This window comes from Polypterus senegalus, chromosome 12 (assembly GCF_016835505.1).
Source record: "Polypterus senegalus isolate Bchr_013 chromosome 12, ASM1683550v1, whole genome shotgun sequence".
NCBI lineage: Eukaryota > Metazoa > Chordata > Cladistia > Polypteriformes > Polypteridae > Polypterus > Polypterus senegalus.
In genome coordinates this window covers 142240144-142259756 of record NC_053165.1, presented here as the reverse complement: position 1 = coordinate 142259756, position 19613 = coordinate 142240144, and the positions used below count along the sequence as shown (strand labels likewise).

Genomic DNA, 19613 nt, shown 5'->3' with positions numbered 1-19613 from the left:
GAAAATAATTTAAGTAGTTAGATTATTCAATTTAAAGGGGAACTGAATATCAACACTGCGACTATTAATTAAGTCTAACATCATTTTTAGAGTGTGTTGAACCTTTTACAATCTGTCCAAGAGGACTGCACTAACCTTTATTCACATTTATGTTTCCTAAAAATCCTATTTCCATATGCCTGTTAATATTAAAATCATCCATCAAGACTACTAAATTTATTATGCTAACCTGTAAATCGAGAGTATGGCCCAAGAACATCTGCAATCTGTACTTGATTTTGCCTTAATATCAAATAACAGCACCTCAGGTAATCTTAAATTACCTAGATTTTTTAAAGTGTTTTCAGTTCATCATTGAAAATCATTCGGATTCATTCTTATCTATAAACAAGCCATTTGTTGCATCATTGAATGTTGTCTGTCTTGATTAAGTAAATGAATGGAGACGTTCACGTTGGACATAAAGAATTTGTACCTCAAATTTACTATGGAAGTACCTAATTCAGATATAATTCCATTATCTTTCCAGTTTTCAAATAGGAGAAAAATATTGAGCAAAGCCAAGCCTATGTATTTAAGCAGCTGCTGTGCAGAAACACACCATATTCATTTGTGATATCTTGCAAAACATTAGGGACAGTAATCTTTTACTTAGTACATGTGTTTGGATTTGTACCGGAGCAACAGCCCACATGGCAAAAGGGGTTCATATGCCCTGAAATAATAACCAGACAGACTAGGATTTCACTTGGACTAAGCTCAAAATAAGCCTCACCACAGAAAGCCTGACCCCAAACTCAAAAGGCAGGCTTAAGACTTGCACAAGCCCAAAATGAGGCTCAGGCTTTCAATAGGTCATAATCTTTTAAATGCACAAAAAGGCACTTCAAAGGGGAAAGTAACTGGAAGACACTGACTTAAAAAAACAAAACAATGTTCCTAAAATTGAATTAAGTTATTAGATAAACAAAAGAACATTAATTGCACAAAGGCTAAACTGACTTCTGGTCATTGTGAAATTTTCCTGATTCATTCTTGCACCTCCATCCATCCATTTTCCAACCCGATAAATCCAAACATAGGGTCACAGGGGTCTGCTGGAGCCAATCCCAACCAACACAGGGCGCAAGGCAGGAACCAATCCTGGGCAGTGCGCGAACCCACCGCAGGACACACACACCCACACACCAAGCACACACTAGGGACAATTTAGAATCACCAGTCCACCTAACCTGAATGTCTTTGGACTGTGGGAAGAAACTGGAGTACCCGGAGGAAACCAGACACGCAGAAACGGGGAGAACATGCAAACTCAACGCAGGGAGGACCTGGGATGCGAAAAGAGAGGTGGTTTCTAGAGCCAGATCTAGGTGCTGTGATGTATGGGGCAGGTTTTTATTTATACAAGGTTGTTATCGAAAAGCTTTTTTGTTTCGAAGCCATCCTTGGTGAGACAGTATGTTAAGACTTGACTGCATTGTAACCCAATGGCCCTGTTCAATGAAGACTGAAATTGTTTTAGCACCCATAGTGATGCAATGGTTGTGGGCCCGCCATTCACCATTTTTTTCTTATTCTCTGTTGAATTTTGGCATTTCAAAGATTTTGTATGTTTTTATAAAAGTGAAATGGGCTGAATCCAGAATTTTGCGTTTTATTCCTCATGGACTTTGTGGTATTTGTAGACAAACATCACTTTGTTTTGCGTGGTCAGGGCACCTGAAATAACAGTGCAGATTATACTGCATTTTCTGTCTATTGTTTCTTTTTGTTCACAAAATGATAAATCAACAGAAAATTCCTACTAATTAAAGCTTTTGACTTTCTCTGACTTCAGATGTTTCATCGTTTGTTTTTTTGAATTGTGTCATGGAAAAGACCAATGAGTATTTTGTTCTTAAAGAATAAATGACATTGACTGTCAGTGTAGCCCTTGAATCAAGGGAGATGTGTGTCTTTCTACTACTTCTTCAAACACAGGAGAGTACAGTGAAGTGTGTGGAATATGAATAGGGTACCAATGGATACTCTGGTGAAGTGGATTGTTCAGAATATTTTGGGGGCTGTCGCTGACTCAACCCTCTGTTGTAAATTTGTTTTTTTAACAATAGGCATGTAAAGAAGTGGCGCATTCACATTATATTTAGAAATGTAAACTGACACCTTTCTCATAGTAAAAATGATTGGTACAGCTGTTTTCACATGTGGGTGGTAGCTGAGCCCCTGTTTGCCACATATATGAAATTAATTTGATATTTTATGTTTTCCTTTGTGATTAACAGTGACTACCTGTTTTTTTTTATTCCACTTTCTTTCCTCCTGAGTATCATTTTATTTGCTGCTTCATATCTTTCACAGGTTTCCACAAACAAGCTTCATATCACTGGGTGTCTGTTATGAGTTTTGGTTAACATTGTGGTACCCAACAGTAACAGTTGTGTTATTTTATTGCATGGTACATGAAAGTGTTAATTCTTTTTTTGTATGCAGATGCTTAAAGTGGACAGCTTCTAATTCTAATCTTCTGACCATTGCTATCAAAGCATGAGAATTTGTATTTAGAGGAAGGAATTTAAAGTTTGTCTTTAAATATTAGCTGGCAGGGATCTTACTGAGTGTACGCCAAGAAGTAAGTGCAGAGCTAGATTCCAGCTGTGCTTTTGAAATCAGATGACCCGATAAACATCACAGTAAAATTTTTTTGGCTTTTTGTTAGCCTTATTCTCCGCTGCTTACACAAACTCTTCAGTTCTTTCATTTCTTGGAAGTGCTGACATTGATCTTACCAAAAAGCTGACTGAATCTTGCTGCATGAACTGAATGAGCTTCTCTGTACCTTTTAAATATTTGTTTGGACTGATCCACTGGCTGATTATTGCTCAACTCAGTAAGCATTTCAGTACTTAGTAAGCATGAGTCCGCGTCCACGGTTCTTGAGGCTGACCCTCCAATTAGCTGTAAACCACCCAGTCTCAATGAGATAGCACAGGGTGCTCTGCTCTTGGTGCTATTTAGGTAAGGTATTTGCTTGGGTCATCCTCAATAGGATCTGTGATTAGATAGATTAGATACTTTATTAATCCCAAGGGGAAATTCACATAATCCACCAGCAGTATAAAAAAATAATATATATATATATATATTAAATTAAAGAGTAATAAAAATGCATGTAAAAACAGACAATAACTTTGAGTAATGTTAGCATTTACTCCCCCAGGTGGAATTGAAGAGTCGCATAGTGTGGGGTCTCCTCAGTCTGTCAGTGGAGCAAGACGGTGACAAAAGTCTGTCACTGAAGCTACTCCTCTGCCTGGAGATGACACTGTTAAGCGGATGCAGTGGATTCTCCATGATTGACAGGAGTTTGCTTAGTGTCCGTCGCTCTGCTACAGATGTTAAACTATCCAGCTTTATTCCTACAATAGAGCCTGCCTTCCTAACAAGTTTGTCCAGGCGTGAGACGTCTTTCTTCTTTATGCTTTCTCCCCAGCGCACCACCGCGTAGAAGAGGGCACTCGCCACAACCACCTGGTAGAACATTGCTTACTTGTTTACCTACCAGCAACTGGAGCAGTCTGGTTTTACACCACCACATTCTGGCACTGAGATTCTCATTGAGCGCAAACGCTAAGGTCAGCAGAGTTTCTTTGCAACCTTTTTGTCAATTTTCATAAAGCATTCGACTCAGTTGATTGAGCTGCCCTGTGGGACATCCTTAGACTTTGCGGGATCCCCCTGAAGTTGCTGAATATTTTGCCCGACCTGTACACTGGTACTGTGAGTGCTGTGCAGAGTGGAGGCAGAACCTCTGTATTTTTCCCAGTTGGTTATAGGATTCGTCAGGTGTGTGTTTTTGCTCCTACTCTGTTCAATGTTTGCATGGACTGGGTGTTAGGCATTGTTGTGGGATCCACCCGCTGTGGGTCATGCTGTGATCTTTGCGGAGTTAATCGAGGCTCTGATCGGGGCTGAGTGAGGATTCTGAGTATCTGGGCTTGTAAGTGTCCTTGATAAAAACCAAGATCTAGGCCTTTAATGACTTCTTGGGCACAGCTATCAGCAGTGTGTCTGTCTGCAGAGAGAGTGTCCACCTCGTCGAGAGGTTTACTTACCTCGGCAGCGACATTCATGTTCCTGGTGACTCTTCCCATGCTGTCAGTAGATGAATTGGGAGAGCATATCAATGAGGTTGCCAGAAAGGGGTGTATGGCGCTCCTGATATCTTTGCAAAGGGCAACAGTCAGTGGTACATTGCATGTGAATACAGTACCTGTTTACTTCAGGACTGCAAAGTGTCACACAGAGAGTGTAAAGTTAGCTTAGAGTATCTCTGGTACACAGTGCCTTTTGTTCAGGACGTGTATAACACATGCTGACTTAAAAAGGCACAGAATATTATTAAAGATCTTGGCTATACTGCACAGATCTTGTCACTTTGCTCATTTCTTCTTTTTGGCAAATAAGGGATCATTAGCTGCTGTACCACTAGGTTCATGGTTAATTTTTATCTAAAGGTCATAACCCAAAAGTCATTTGTACTGAATAACATTGTATTGATGGTCTTCTTTTTTTGTTATTGGTATTGTACTACTGTCACTGGTGTGTGGGTGACATAATTATATTAGAATTGTTTTACTAGTTACATATAAAAATGAAATTGAAGGTTACACTTAAAATGACCATGTTTAATTTTAATAGATATTGTAATGTGAAGGTCATAAGTCTTTAAAATTTATGATTGGAGCTCATTGAACTTCTCTTCTTGCATCCTGCCCCTTGAGTAAGACTTTAGATTTTGGGGAATAAGAGTTGATGGATTCCTCCATAAAATGTCCTTAAAGCAGGTTTATGCTGTATTTTTGAGATGTGTTTTTGCACATTGCTTATGCAATCAGCCTTTTCATAATTATGAGTGGTAAGCTTGTATCTCATTTGTAAAATGGATAGCCTTATAATTCTTAACTAAACCCCATCACAGCACATTTTTGAATGTGTTTTTTTTTATGATCACTGCTCTGTTTTTTCATCTTTAGCTGTTCAAAGAAAAGATTTTTAAACACTTCTGGTACCCTGAATGTACTGTTCTGTGCCTGTCTCGTTTTGCTTCACTCTTGTATCTGAGATCCCTGACTTACTGCTGTTTTATGCTACAACTGTTAAGCATCTTCTGAAAATGCTGGTTTCCTTACTTAATAATCACAATGGGAAATTATGATTTTAAAGAGAGTTTTCAGTGCTTGTTTATCTGTTTTATCTAACACATGGTTTTGCATGCATTCTGCATACCGGTACTAGGTCTCTGCTGACTTGCCACACATTGTCTAAAACAGTGAGGTGTACTAAAAAATGTATAAAATTTTTGCCAGACTTGTACAGAGTAAAAAGAGAGAGTCAGTTTAGTCCTATAGCATTCAACTGATGTCTCATCCTATGAAGTATTAAATTTAATCCTACATACTTGTGCTTTGCTTTAAAATTTTGCTCTGTATTCTTTGTTAATATTATAGTTTCCTGACAGCAACTGTTGTTATGCTGGGGGCATGCACTGGAGGTTGCACCCTCATGACATCATCATTCGCAAATGTATTTAAACCTCCTCTTCGGGAAGTGCAATTGTCTGACTTTTTTTAAACAAAGCTATAACAGATTTCTCATGCTTTAAAAGTCTCTTTTGTTTTTGTGAGTCCTTGAATTTTCTCTTTCAGTTTATGTGCTGGGCTCAGACACTCATCTGTGATTAATCTCTCAGTTATTTTTTCTTGCTCTACTTCTCAGTCAGTGCATTTCATGCACAGATAACTGGGTAAAGTTGAATAATCTGGTTAAGGAAGAATCCCTTTTTTTTAAAATTCTGTATTTACATGAGTAAGTAATCTGGAATTCTTCTTTTTCAAATCACTCCAAAATCTTTAAACTGCGCAAAAAAATGTTAAACGTCACCTTTGGCCTCTGTGAATCTGAAAATAAGATAGATAGATAGATACATAGATACTTTATTAATCCCAAGGGGAAATTCACATAATCCAGCAACAGTATACTGATACAAAGAAACAATATTAAATTAAATAGTAATAAAAATGAAAAAAATAAAAATAAAAAAAGCAGACAATAACTTTAAGTATTGTTAGCATTTACTCCCCCGGGTGGAACTGAAGAGTTGCATAGTGTGGGGGAGGAACGATCTCCTCAGTCTGTCAGTGGAGCAAGACAGTGACAAAAGTCTGTCACTGAAGCTACTCCTCTGCCTGGAGATGACACTGTTAAGTGGATGCAGTGGATTCTTCATGATTGACAGGAGTTTGCTTAGTGCCCGTCGCTCTGCCACAGATGTTAAACTGTCCAACTTGAATCCTACAATAGAGCCTGCCTTCTTAACAAGTTTGTCCAGGCGTGAGGCGTCTTTCATCTTTATGCTGCCACCCCAGCACACCACCGCATAGAAGAGGGCACTCGCCACAACCGTCTGGTAGAACATCTGCAGCATCTTACTGCAGATGTTGAAGGATGCCAACCTTCTCAGAAAGTATAGTCTGCTCTGACCTTTCTTACATAGAGCATCAGCATAACATAACAACATAAGCATGCCGCCTATGAAAGATTTCTTGTATTTTATAAATATGTTTAGTCAAATCGATGCTTCATTTATAGGTTTCTTTTACAGGAATGAATGCAGTTCACTCTTTTCTGCTTGGCTATGAAATTGATCCCTGTACGGGACACAGTACGTGTGCTTCTTGCATTATACTGGGTGCTGCTGGAATAATAATAATAATGCAGGTATTTTTACTTCAATAAAATAAGCATTGTGTTAGGATACTCATTACTTTAAACATTAATCAAAGTATGTAACACATATTACGCGTTACCCTGTTTTTCTCGAGAATAATAATTAATTAAAGCAATAATGCAACAAATGTGCACAAACTTGGTTACGGTTTACATGGCCACATAATAAGGTTATTTTCAAAGAAATCTACCTATGTTATCAAGGATTCTCAGAGGCCAATAACCCAGTTTCTCTAACTGGAATAAGGGTTTAAATGGCTTATTAGAAACCAGGTTTTTGAGAATAACCAGGTTATTGATGTCACACTCTATCATTCTGTTCCCTTTCCTTTCCTCACTTCTCTCTGTCTTTGCTGCAATCAGTAAGGCTCACAGTGCGTCACTTAATATAAAAAACGAGTTTACCAGTTTTATTACATCTTCTGACCTTTAGGATCAAAAGAAGATTAGCTGGGAAAAATTATACTGATGACTATACTTAATGTGTTTGAGCAGTCACAAGTGATTTAGTCTGTGTGGTTGTTTTCGTTTTATTTTTTTTTTAGTTGCATTCCAGACAGTATGGAATATTCCCAGTTCAGCTTTCCCTTTGATCTCACCATTTTGCGCACATACGGAGTTCATAGTTTTGTGAAGGACTGTGGTTTTATTTGCCAACCAGACACGGGAGAACATGCAAACTCCACACAGGGAGGACTTGGGAAGCGAACCCAGGTCTTCTAACTGCGAGGCAGCAGCTCTACCACTGCCACTGTGCCACCGTGTAGATATGTGAAAAATGTAAAAGTACAAATGTACATGTAGCACCTGGCACATTTGGGCAGATCTACCCACAACCTGATTCATCTTATTCCCAGCTGTAAGCCTGTTATCACGGACTATATTACGTTTTGCATCAGCACTGAGGTATCCTCGAAGACAGCACGTTACTTTCTAAACAACAAACCCTGGATTACTAAGGAGCTAAAAGCTGTCCTGAATGAGAAAAAGAGAGCATTCAAATCAGGTGACAAAGAGATGCATAGTGAGTGCTGAAGGAAAGGAAGCTTACAAACCTTAAACAGAAAGCAAACTCGCTCAGAATAACATGAAGTATGTTTGGAAAGGACCAAGCATAATTACTGGACTTGAACAATCCCAGGCTTACATGCTAGAAGGGGATGTGGACAAAGTTAATGCCCTGAACCAATTTTGTAATAGATTTCGTCCCCCCATCATTGCCTCTTTTTTTCCAATAACCAGTTGCCTCACGTCATTTTTACCACACCAACAACCCCTAACATGTCAAATGGCATAGCCAGTGACAAGTCTGGGTTGTCTGTAAGTGAAGACCAAGTAATGAGACAATTGAGGAAGCTACACACAGGAAAAGCTGTGGGACCAGATAAGTCAGTCCTTGAGTAATTTAAAGTTATACTGACCAGCTTTGAGGTATCCTCTGTCTCCTGTTCAGTCTGTCCCTAAAGCTCCAGAAAGTGCCGTTACTGTGGAAAATATCCTGCATTGTTCCTGTTCCAGTGAAGGCTGGTGCCTCTTCACCGAATGACTACAGACCAGTAGCACTTACGACTCTCATTATAAAGACCTTTGAGAGTCTGGACCATATGAGTAGATTACCTGGACCCACTGCAGTTTGCCTATAATACAAAGACTGGAATGGAGGATGCAATTATCTATCTGTTCTTCAAGGCTTATTCTCACCTAGACAAAGCTGGCAGCACTGTGAGGGTGTTTTTTCAGTTTCTCCAGTGCCTTCACTACCATTCAGTGGTCCCTGTTACAGACATTTGCAGATGGATGAGCCCATGATGTCCTGGATAATGGACTATTTGTCGGGCAGACCACAGTATGTAAGACTCAAGGAGTGTGTTTCTGATTTTGATGTGAGCAACACTACACCTGTACATCTTACAGTATAAATATAACACCAGTTCATGTCACTTGCAGAAATTCTCAGATAATTCTGCATTTATGGGGTGTATTGATAGGGTAGATGAAACAGAGTATAGGTGTCAGGTGGAGAAGTTTTTTTCTTTCTGCAAAAAGAATTGTCTGTAACTTAACATCAGCAAAAACAAGGAACTGGTTACTGACTTTCATTGCAGCAAAGAGCCCCTATTCTTGGTCACTATTCACAGAATAGATGTAGAGGTGGTGCAGTCATGCATGTTCTAGGGGTCCACATCAGTGACGGGTTGGACTGCTCTTGTGGCACAGATGAACTATATAAGAAAGAGCCCACAGAATCATCAAGCTAATTAAAAGGGAATACTAAATTTTAGGATGCACACCGGACGACCTGGAGGTAGTAGTTGAGGACAGAATAAATACAAAGCTGAGTGGCATAATGAACAATGCTGCACAACTTTGTGCCAACAGCAGTAAACCTGCATAATGCCTCACTGTTACTCTAACTGCTAATTCAATTCAGTTTTCTTCCTTTTTTGTCATTCTGGTGTGTATTCATTCCATTGTGTGTGTGTGCGTGTGTGTGTGTGTAAATATACACACATACTGTATCTATTTTTCTTTTAACCAATGTTTGAATATATTCAAATAAAAGTTTATTTTAATATCAATATTCAAACTTTAATATTTGGCAGCCATATATTACTGTGTGTAATTTGGTTGAATTCTGATTATTAATGTAGCTTTTAAGAGGTTTATACTGTAAGCCTGTCACTCCGTACACATGTTGGCAAGTGTTGCATAGTTTTTGTTTTGTAAGAATGTGGATGAAGCAGACCACATTCTCCAAAAATGCAGATTTGTGCTGCATGATCATATGGATATCATGAATTAGGCAGATCTGTGAAATGTTGCTTGTGAAGTGCAGAGTAATTTAAATGTTTTTATCCTTTTTGGTATTGGCTGTATTTGCTGTCTTGTTGGACATTTCTTCAGAGATTATTTTATGCTTATTAGCAATTGTACAATTTGAAATTTGTGTAACTTGCATGGATTGCACAGAGTGCTTTGAGCAATCAGAAATGTAGTAAGGTTTCCATGTATGATAAGTACATTCTACAGTCTAAACATAGGCATATGTATCTTGAATGATGAAAATATTCACATTTGTTAGCTCTGTGGACAACTTTATAAAACAAGACTAGTGTGACAATCCTGCATTTTTGCTTCTTTCCATTGTTTCGAATCTTTGTTTTATTGTCAGTCTTTGTTGTGCATCTAATGTTAGATCCTGCATACTTTTGCAGATGCAAGCATGACTTCCACTTTTTAGCAGTAGTCCGATCAACTCAAACTAGCTTTACCAAAGGGCAAAATAGATCCATCCCCTGGAAAATATTGCACAGAGCATCTAATATTGATTTAGAAAAGTGTGTACAATTTTTTTTTTTTATTTGTAGAACTTTTCCAAGCCTGTTGCCTACTTGTCAGACATTTCTAACAATATTAATATTTATAGAGATGATCACTTTTTTTAGTTACAGGTAACTGCCTCTGCATGCATATATTTTCAAATGCTTTTTCTAAGACACCTGACATATACTTAGAGAAGAGGCTCATAATAAAATTTACAATTTAGCTCATTCTTTGCTCTCTTCTGAAACTCCTAGATAAAACTTTAGTACAACACTGTACTGATGTTGAATTTGTAGTAACACATGGACTTTTAAGAAAAGTGTGATTTAAGTGGTGATAAGAGTGGAAGTGATCAGTGAACCAGAGGTAATATTGAAAGTGTAATTATTTTTTATTAACAGGTTCATGGACCTTAGTCACAGAAGCTATGATAAAGACATCAACATTTGATCAACTAACAACTTCCTAGATCTATAGTTTACTAGAAATGCTAACGGAAACAAGTCTGTTAGTTAAAAATGCTGAAAATACAAAATATTTGGTAGACTAAGTAGAAGATATTTCCTGAAACAGATTGTGACTGCTGAAAACTGTAATCAGTCTGGCATGGAGGTGCAGCTACTCTGCAAAGGCTTAATTTATTTGTTTGTTTTCCTTAAAATGCAATACGAATTGTTTTTTACAACAGCAAATCTTTGAATAGAAAATAAGAGATCAACTGGTCATTTGGAGAGACTGGTCAAAAGTGTAGGTTGACTAAATTGTGACTTAAGGTCTATATAGTATCCTGTGACTTCTACTATAAGTTTTTTTACTGTCAGAACATGGGCTTAGTGGTGTGCCTAGGGTGCCTGTAGAAATTTGTCAGCTGATAGAAATTTTCATATATCATTTTTAATGTTGTTCAGCTCAGCAGGAAGCTGCCTTTGTCAGTTGCCCTTCTGAAAAAACATTTCTTATGCCAGTACAATTGTGATGATGTCAAAAGAAGGGGAAAAGAGAGTGACCGGGGCAGATGAGACTCTGCAAGGGACAAAGGGCAGAGCTATGCACACTTAAGGGGCTGAAAAGGAGGTGCGATGGACAGCACAGCAGTTCATGCCTGGCACAGAATGGAAGGTAGCTGGTGTTGCATGAAACCTTGTGAGTACAGCGATTCTCAGTTGAAGAGGAAAAACGGTGTCTCCTGATGCTAACCCCGGGAATTGTCAGGGTCCTTTCTTAAAGAGACAATAAACGGCCCTTTCAAGGACTATTAAAACAGCTGGTTGTGTCTGTCAGTCCTTCTTTCACTGTACCTCAATTTGTTGCATTTTTTTGTATGCTGTATGTAGTGATGATTTCAATATTGCATTTTTTGTCATCAAAACTTTAAACTCCATTTTTGAAGATAATTTTCATAATTTATAATTATTTTTGTTATTAATTACATTTTTTGAAGATAATAAGGAGCCCTAGACTGACCATTAGGCAAAAATAAGGATATGCTGTAAACCATAAGCATTATTTTTACATCTTTTTATCCATGTATTTTGAAGTGCTATATAGTGTAGGATTACTGGTAAAATTTTGATTTCAACATTGATACCAGCTTTCAGACCTCCATATAGGTGCCAAAACGATTCTGTAGCAAATAGGGGATAACTACAAAACATCCCATTTTACTCCACATTACCTGCAGAGCCGCCCAATTGCTCGCTTGTCTGGTATGCCACATTGCACCACACTATGTGCCACATCCTTCTTGATAGCCAGGAAATCCAGATTGCATCGAAGCAAAGGTGGGGGGGCGGTGGTTGGTTAGGCCGTGTGAACTCCCAATAATGTTGAAGCAATAAGTGAAGTCTACACAACTACAGGGAGTATTGAGAGAACTGATCACAGGGGATTGAGAAGAAAATTGACATTTATGCCCAGCAAGAAAATCTCCAAATTCTGGTATTGTACCTTTTTAAAATTTGTTTTTTTGGTTCCTTTCCAGTAGCAGTATACCACACAACCCTAGTGCTATATATCTTCAAAGTTAGAAAGCAATATAATAGAAGATGTTTTTCTTTAGTATAAGTAAGGATATTTTGTCATTTGAATGTCTTTTTAAAGAAATGTTGACCTATATCAATTTCTATAGGAAAATGATTTTGAAAAATGAAGTGCATGTTCTTGAGAGCACCTAAATTTATAATAAAAGTATGAATGCTGTCTTTAACTGGCTGGATTGTAGGGCTTGTTTTGAAAACCTCTGCTGAGGCAGTGTTCAGTCAGTGTAAATCGATCAATCAATCAATCAACATTTATTTATATAGCACATATTCATACAAAAAAATGTAGCTCAAAGTGCTTTACAAAATGAATAGAGAAATAGAAGACACAATAAAAAATAAACATAAGTCAACATTAATTAACATAGAATAAGAGTAAGGTCCGATGGCCAGGGTGGACAGAAAAAACAAAAAAAACTCCAAAGGCTGGAGAAAAAAATAAAATCTGTAGGGGTTCCAGACCAAGAGACCGCCCAGTCCCCTCTGGGCAATCTACCTAACATAAGTCAAACAGTCCTCTTTGTATTTAGGGTTTTCATGGAAGGACCTGATGATGATGGTCACGTAGACTTCTGGCTTTTAGTCCATCAATGTTGGAGCATCATGAATGCTTTGAGTAGGTGGTGGTGGTGCAGGCCGCCACCACAAAGAAACCGGAAAAAGAAACAGAAGAGAGAGTTGGGGTCAGTATGGATTTTGGAGCCACTGTGAATAGTTATTATGAAGAATTGAACATACAGAGTATCAGTATTAAGTTAAAGTGAAGTTATAAAAGGCCATGTTAAAGTAATGTGTTTTCAGCAGTGTTTTAAACTGCTCTACTGTATTTGCCTGGCGAATTCCTATTGGCAGGCTATTCCAGATTTTAGGTGCATAACAGCAGAAGGCCACCTCACCACTTCTTTTAAGTTTAGCTTTTGGAATTATAAGGAGACACTCATTTGAAGATCTAAGGTTACGATTAGGGTTAGGGTTAGTGTATCGAAAGAGTCGGAGTCATCAGGTGCTATAGATAAGTACAGCTGTGTGTCATCAGCATAGCTGTGGTAACTCATGTTGTAAGCTGAGATAATCTGACCTAACGGAAGCATATAGATTGAGAAAAGCAGCGGACCCAGGATAGAGCCTTGTGGAACACCATATCGGATATCCTGTGTCTTTGAGATTTGATTACTACAACTCACAAAGAATTTTCTCCCTGCCAGGTAGGATTCAAACCAATTTAAGACACTGCCAGAGAGGCCCACCCATTGACTAAGGCGATTTCTAAGAATATTATGATCAATGGTGTCAAATGCAGCACTCAGATCTAAGAGGATGAGAACAGATAAATGGCCTCTGTCTGCATTCACTCGCAAATCATTTACTACTTTAACAAGTGCAGTTTCTGTACTGTGATTTGTTCTGAAGCCTGACTGAAATTTATCAAGAATAGCATATTTATTGAGATGGTCATTTAACTGCATAATGACTGCCTTCTCTAGAATTTTACTTAAGAAGGGCAGGTTAGAAATGGGTCTAAAATTTTCAAAGGCAGAGGGGTCGAGATTATTTTTCTTGAGCAGGGGTTTAACTACAGCAGTCTTAAGACAGTCTGGAAAGACCCCCGTATCTAATGACGAATTAACTATGTCCAGAATATTGTCAATTAGCACGTCTGATATTTCTTTGAAAAACCTTGTTGGTATTGGGTCAAGGACGCAGGTGGAGGGTTTCAGTTGAGAGATTATACTATGTAATTCAGGTAAATCTATCCTGGTGAAAGCATTTAATTTGTTTATAATGGAGTAAAATGTATGTTTTCTTTGGTTTGTCTTTATGTAATTTTTCTTCATGTTCATAAAGATGTTTTGAAAGGCAATATTAAAGTCTAGGGTTGCTTGTTTTTGTTCAATGGTAAACCAAAAGAAATTGGAAGAATAGCACATTGAATACTTATTTGTTATTATAAATCTTGTTTAATTTTTTTTTGTACTGCACATTTTACAAGATTCTATATCTGCTGTAGGTTACTCTTAATCTACTGTACACTTTTATAGACAAGGGACATTAAATACAGGTTTGCTTATGCAAGATGTTTACTTACATCAACTGTTTTATTGTGACAGTGAGAAAGTTTTCCCCTCACTGTATCTTTCCAGATATGAAAGTTGTATTCTGATTTTTGTTTAACTAATATGATTGTTTTCATTAATGTTTTGTACTTTATATATTCAAGCTGGTCATGCCTTAATTGCCAGTGGTCAATGTCAGTGTTATATTTATGACCTCACATTTTAAGGAATCATACTGTGTGGAAGACACAAATAAATCATTCATTGTTTAGTTAGGAGAAAGTCCAGAGAGCCAATAGAATTTAATTTTGAGAATGTTACAAGAGGCATTTTAGGTGTGTCTTTTGAAGTAGAATATCTTGATCAGTAAAAGCTGATAATATCAAAGTAGATCAGAGAGTTACAGAATGCAATCAAGATTGCCTGACAGACGTTTTCAAGGATGCCGAAATACAGTATCTGCCTCAGGTTTGATAAGGTTTTATTATACGGCTGTGCTATTGTTTTTAATTGTTGTTGTATCAGTTTTTGAAGTGCTTTCATACATATGCAAATGTCCTCACCTCCTGTATCTATGAGGTACAGTCTAAAACATATTGTCAGTTTTACTGCCACTGAAAATATCCATTAACCAGATGTTTAACCAAATCACAGTAATGTTTATTTACAATAAGGTACCAGGTATGTGTCTGGTATAGTTTTTGTACTCTTAAAACTGCAATCAGTCTTATGTCTCCAAATTGCAAGTCTGTGACTTGCATAAAGTATAAAAGAAGAACGAAAAAAAAAAAAAGTAACGGGCACTTCCGGTTTTATCAGTAAAAGCTGGGCCACAGATTATTTTTACTTAAAGTTAATGTGTAGGAGTTCATTTTGCTCACAATCTTAATTTATTTGAAAATATTGATGAAATGCATTTGCTTGACTTGTTCTGTAACTTCAGGATTACTCTATTGATTAGTGCAGAAGCAACAGTACTGCATGTGTTTTACAAGACTGAGAGTAAAGCAAAACATTGGATGATCTCTTTACATTAATATCTTTGGCTTTGATTGCGAAACTTTGCTGAACTCAACAATTCATTATAATACTTGAGCAGGCTGCTGCTTTTTTGTTTCTTATTAATGAAATTAGCTGTTATGACTTTAGTGTAGTGTTTGTTTTAGGACTGATCATTATCTAAGGTTGGATCCAGCCATGATTCCAATGCTGCCAAGACAAGGTCTGACCCCCAGTACCCTGAAGTGGATTGAGTGATTTTGAGAATATTATACGTATATTTTACAGTATTTCTTTGCAATAGCTTACTTGAATTAGAGCTGGCTTAACTGTTCAAGCTGTAAAATAATCTGTTTAGTTGTCTGTATTAAAGTTGTGGTTCTCATCATGGCCTGTTACTTCTCATTCCCCAAGCTCTGCTGCTTCTAATCATCTTACAGTATGTGTTCCATAATGTCATTGTTACCTTGTCTCAAATAACTCATTTGTGCCACAAAATGAGTGATATAAATGACTAGGAAAGACTGGTACAGGTTGAGCAATCCCGATCTGAAATGCCTGGGACCAAAAGTATTTTATATTTTGGAATATTTGTATATACATAATGAGATATGTTAGGTATGGAATCCAAGTGTAAAAACATATTGTATTTATTTTTCATATACACCTTATACACATAGCCTAAAGTTAATTTTATACAATATTTTTAATAATTTTGTCCATAAAAAAGGTTTGTGCACAACAGCATCAGCTGAACACCCATATCAGCAATTAAACAACAGCAACAACAAACAAGGCTTTCAGTCTCTATCTGCGACACTCTGTTTGACTAAAATGCTACCATACATAGAGAATAAGCAAAAAACACAGTGAGTAATGCGCTTAGATCTGGTAGTGACAATGCTTGATAACAAACTGGCACCATCAGTAACTATATTACCTATTAAGATGCGATGTTCACACGCTGAACAGTTTAATGCAACTGTGGCTCCCGAATGCCAAACCAAGAACCCCCCTCTGCCAACCGCTTCAAACCCCACAGCACTTGGTGTGTTAATGATTCATGGCAATCACTTGTTCATGAGGGACTCTCTCTGTCACTCGTGTAGTGGTGTTTCTCACTGCTAAATTCAAAAGGGGATTGAAGAAATTGCTTATAAACGTTAAGAACCAGCTCATGTTTTATTCCCATCTGCTTGCAAAAAAAAACGAGGAAACCTTTGTCAGAACCCCACAAGTAAGGTCAGGTATGAAATGTTTGCACTTGTGGTGTCACTATGCTCATAAAATTTCAGATTTTAAAGCATTTAGGATTAGGGATATTCAACCTGTACCAAAATTGTCACACACAAGATCAAGTCATCATATTGTTACATTGCAGTTTTAGAACCAAGCTTGCACCATACTGTATTTTAGCATGCCTGGATATATGTGGATGCCCCAGAGGTTTGTTTTTTGCAGGAATGTTGTCAATCTTAATCTGACTTTATGTCTCCTCTTTTGTCAATCGGTTATGCCTTCTTTTGGCTCATTTTATACCAGATTGCTAAATTTTCCTTCTCTCTTTTAAATCAGTGTTTCCTGAATCCACAATTGTGAAGTAAATAGGTATTTTTTTATTATTTTATTACTATTGATTGTGATATGTATTGTCAGTTAGCTTATTTGCATGTACATTTTGCTTAATTTTATATTTGTATTTGTTTTATATTAGGAAATCTGTGTAAGTGCTTTGAACATGTCCTCTGATAAGAGTGTTATATAAGAATAAACTGAATGAAATTAAAGTAAACCTATCTTTCAAGGCAGCTTAGCTAGCTCTTTCTGACATGATTTTTTTCACAGTTCCTCATGTAGAGCATATCTGAAAAATATTAAACGTAATCTCAAGACAAATATTTGGCTGTCTGTTGTATTGCTTGCTTGTAGTAGCCATGTGTGCTGTATGTATTTATGCTACATGTGGAATGCAACATGTAAACACAGGAAGGGGTAGCCTCAGATTATGCTGTTTGTGTTTGAAGCTATACCTTTTCGAATGTATTTTTCTTTCTGTAGGCTTCAAACAGGCAGGCAATGACATATTGGCTCCAGCAACTCCAGCAAAAGAGATGGGAATTTTGTAACTCTAGAGGTACTAGCTCCAGGGACAGCTGGGCATCCCCAACACTCCCAGATTTTCCCAAAGGCCTGGTCGCCAAAGATACAGGTGAGTAGTATGGAAAATGCTGGTGGGAACACAACTACTTTAGTTTGGTTTTTTTAAATGGAAAAAGTATTGTTTTCATGACAGAAATCAACTTTGGGGAATGTAATTTGAGAGTAAATAGACCAATTCTTATGAAATTGTGTAGACAACTTTCACTCTTTAGTCTTAGGAAGTGTTTAGGTTTTGGGGGAATTCCAACTATTCAGCTTGGAGATTTTCACATTTGTAAAGCTGGTACCAGCAACAGCCAAAACACTTCTCAGAAGTTCACAATATTTTGCATACATATTTAAGACTTTGAAAGAAAGACTTTTATGAATTTTAAGTTCAATCCAAAGCTCCAGCTTTGAGCTTTTAAAGAATTCATAATTTTCAAACATAGTAGTCACAGCAGCTAAACTCTACATACAGTGACACATTGATTACATTTTATGCCTTTATGAATTTACACAATAGATAAACTTTTAAAGTGGTATAAAATATGAATCATCTACTTTAGTGTTATTGGAACTTGCCTGTATTTTGGCCTATTCACACAAAATTTACTTTTCCTATGTTGCAAAAATGGAGAAACACATAGTTTGGCCATTAGATTTTTTTCTTTTGGAATGTTTTTAAACATATCTTAAGTTAGCTTTGATGTTTGTAACAGTAGCGGGTGCGTCTACTTCATACATTTTACATACATTTTAAAAATGTCAATAACAGACAAGGTATGACCTTGACTTCTTCAGCCAGCCTGCTCATTTGATATTTTGAATACCATAGGCATTTTGGAAGAGTTAATTGCAATATAAATGCTGTCATACTGTTTTACCTTTCTTGGGACTGGATACTTTCATTTAGTTTCTGTCAGGGGCTCTAGGTGTGTCTCAGATTTCAAGGTGAAATCATTCTAAAGTGTGCACAACTGAATGTTGCTTTGGGATCCTCTTCATGGCAAATGCTTATCTTGCATAATATATTTGTTAAACTGGCTGTGTGTGGCTTTTTTTGAACCTTTAAATGGTAAGCAGGTTAGACAATTCACACGTTCATATTTCAAATTTTCTTATCCTACTTCAGGGTTGTGTGGTGCTGGGGCATATAATAACAGCCTTAAAAGTAACACAGGAACCAAACTTTGGAATGGACACTAGTCCATTTTTAACAGCTAGACTAACTCATCTAGGTTTTTTTTTTTATAGAAATGTAATGATAATAGTTTATTCCTTTTTCTTTTAGGTCCAGACATAGTCCATGAAAGGTAATGAGTTAGCTTTTCTCCAGAGGCTTTCCTGTCACATGAATTAATCATGTAGCATATAATGGAAAATGATGGGCTTGTAATACTGTTTCTCGGAGCCCTTTTAATTGGACAGTCAGTCAGTGCTTTTAATTATATTTTTTTGCATAGGATGATTCAAAACAGCCATCCATCCACCCACCTTCCTAACCTACTTAATCAAGGCAGGGTTGCAGGAAAGCTACAGCCTATCCTAGTAATCATTGGGTGCAAGGCAGGAAGAACACATGGACAGGGTGGCAGGCAATCACAAAGTGGACATACACACTAGGACCAATTTAGCAACACTAATTTACCAGGAGGAAACCAGAGCATCTGGGGATGAACCCCAGTCTTCTTGTTATGAGGTAACGTCATTACCTCTCTGCCTCTCTAATTCAAAGCAATAGATTTCAATTAAACATTGTAGTGCCAAAGCTTTCTTACTTATAATCTGTGTTTTACAAATAACAATTTAGTTTTTTTGGCTTTCTTATGGCAATGCAGTCAACATTCAGTAGTTTCTTTTAGCATTGTGTTTTCACTTATAATAATCTCAAATTTCTCATCAATATTGATTTTAACTATTTACAGAAGTAGGAAGTAGAAACCATAAAGCCAGGTAAATTACCTTAGTTGTGTTTTATATTGAAAAGCTGAAGCAAAACTGAATAGCTGAAGAAAGTTCACTATTCCATAAGTGACTATAAGAGACTATAATATTTATTAACAATAAATGTTAAATAATTTAGCAAAACTTTTTTTTATTTTTGAGGCTATATTAACTTTAAGAGACACTGGAATTCAATTCAGTAAACAGTTTGCAGTTTAAGATCATAAGGCTGCAACTCGGCTGGTGCTCTGATAAGTCAGTATGAAACGCACTTGTTTGCAGTTGTGCTAGGACACAGACAGACATATGGATAGATCAATCAAAC

At 37.1% G+C, this 19613-nt stretch overlaps 1 protein-coding gene across 5 annotated transcripts in view; it reads left to right on the top strand.

The window, feature by feature from the left end:
* Positions 1-19613, top strand: part of tbc1d2b (TBC1 domain family, member 2B) — a 55314-nt gene that overhangs the window by 8776 nt on the left and 26925 nt on the right. Inside the window, exons 2-4 of one of the 5 annotated variants that reach the window (XM_039773647.1) lie at positions 3491-3632; positions 16778-16810; positions 17261-17411. In XM_039773647.1, coding sequence (XP_039629581.1) covers positions 17279-17411 — 133 coding nt within the window. In that variant the 5' untranslated portion in view covers positions 3491-3632; positions 16778-16810; positions 17261-17278. Of the gene's footprint in view, positions 1-3490; positions 3633-16777; positions 16811-17260; positions 17412-18635; positions 18658-19613 lie in introns of those variants that run through there. The other 4 variants (XM_039773646.1, XM_039773648.1, XM_039773645.1 and 1 more) reach the window with 4 other exon arrangements.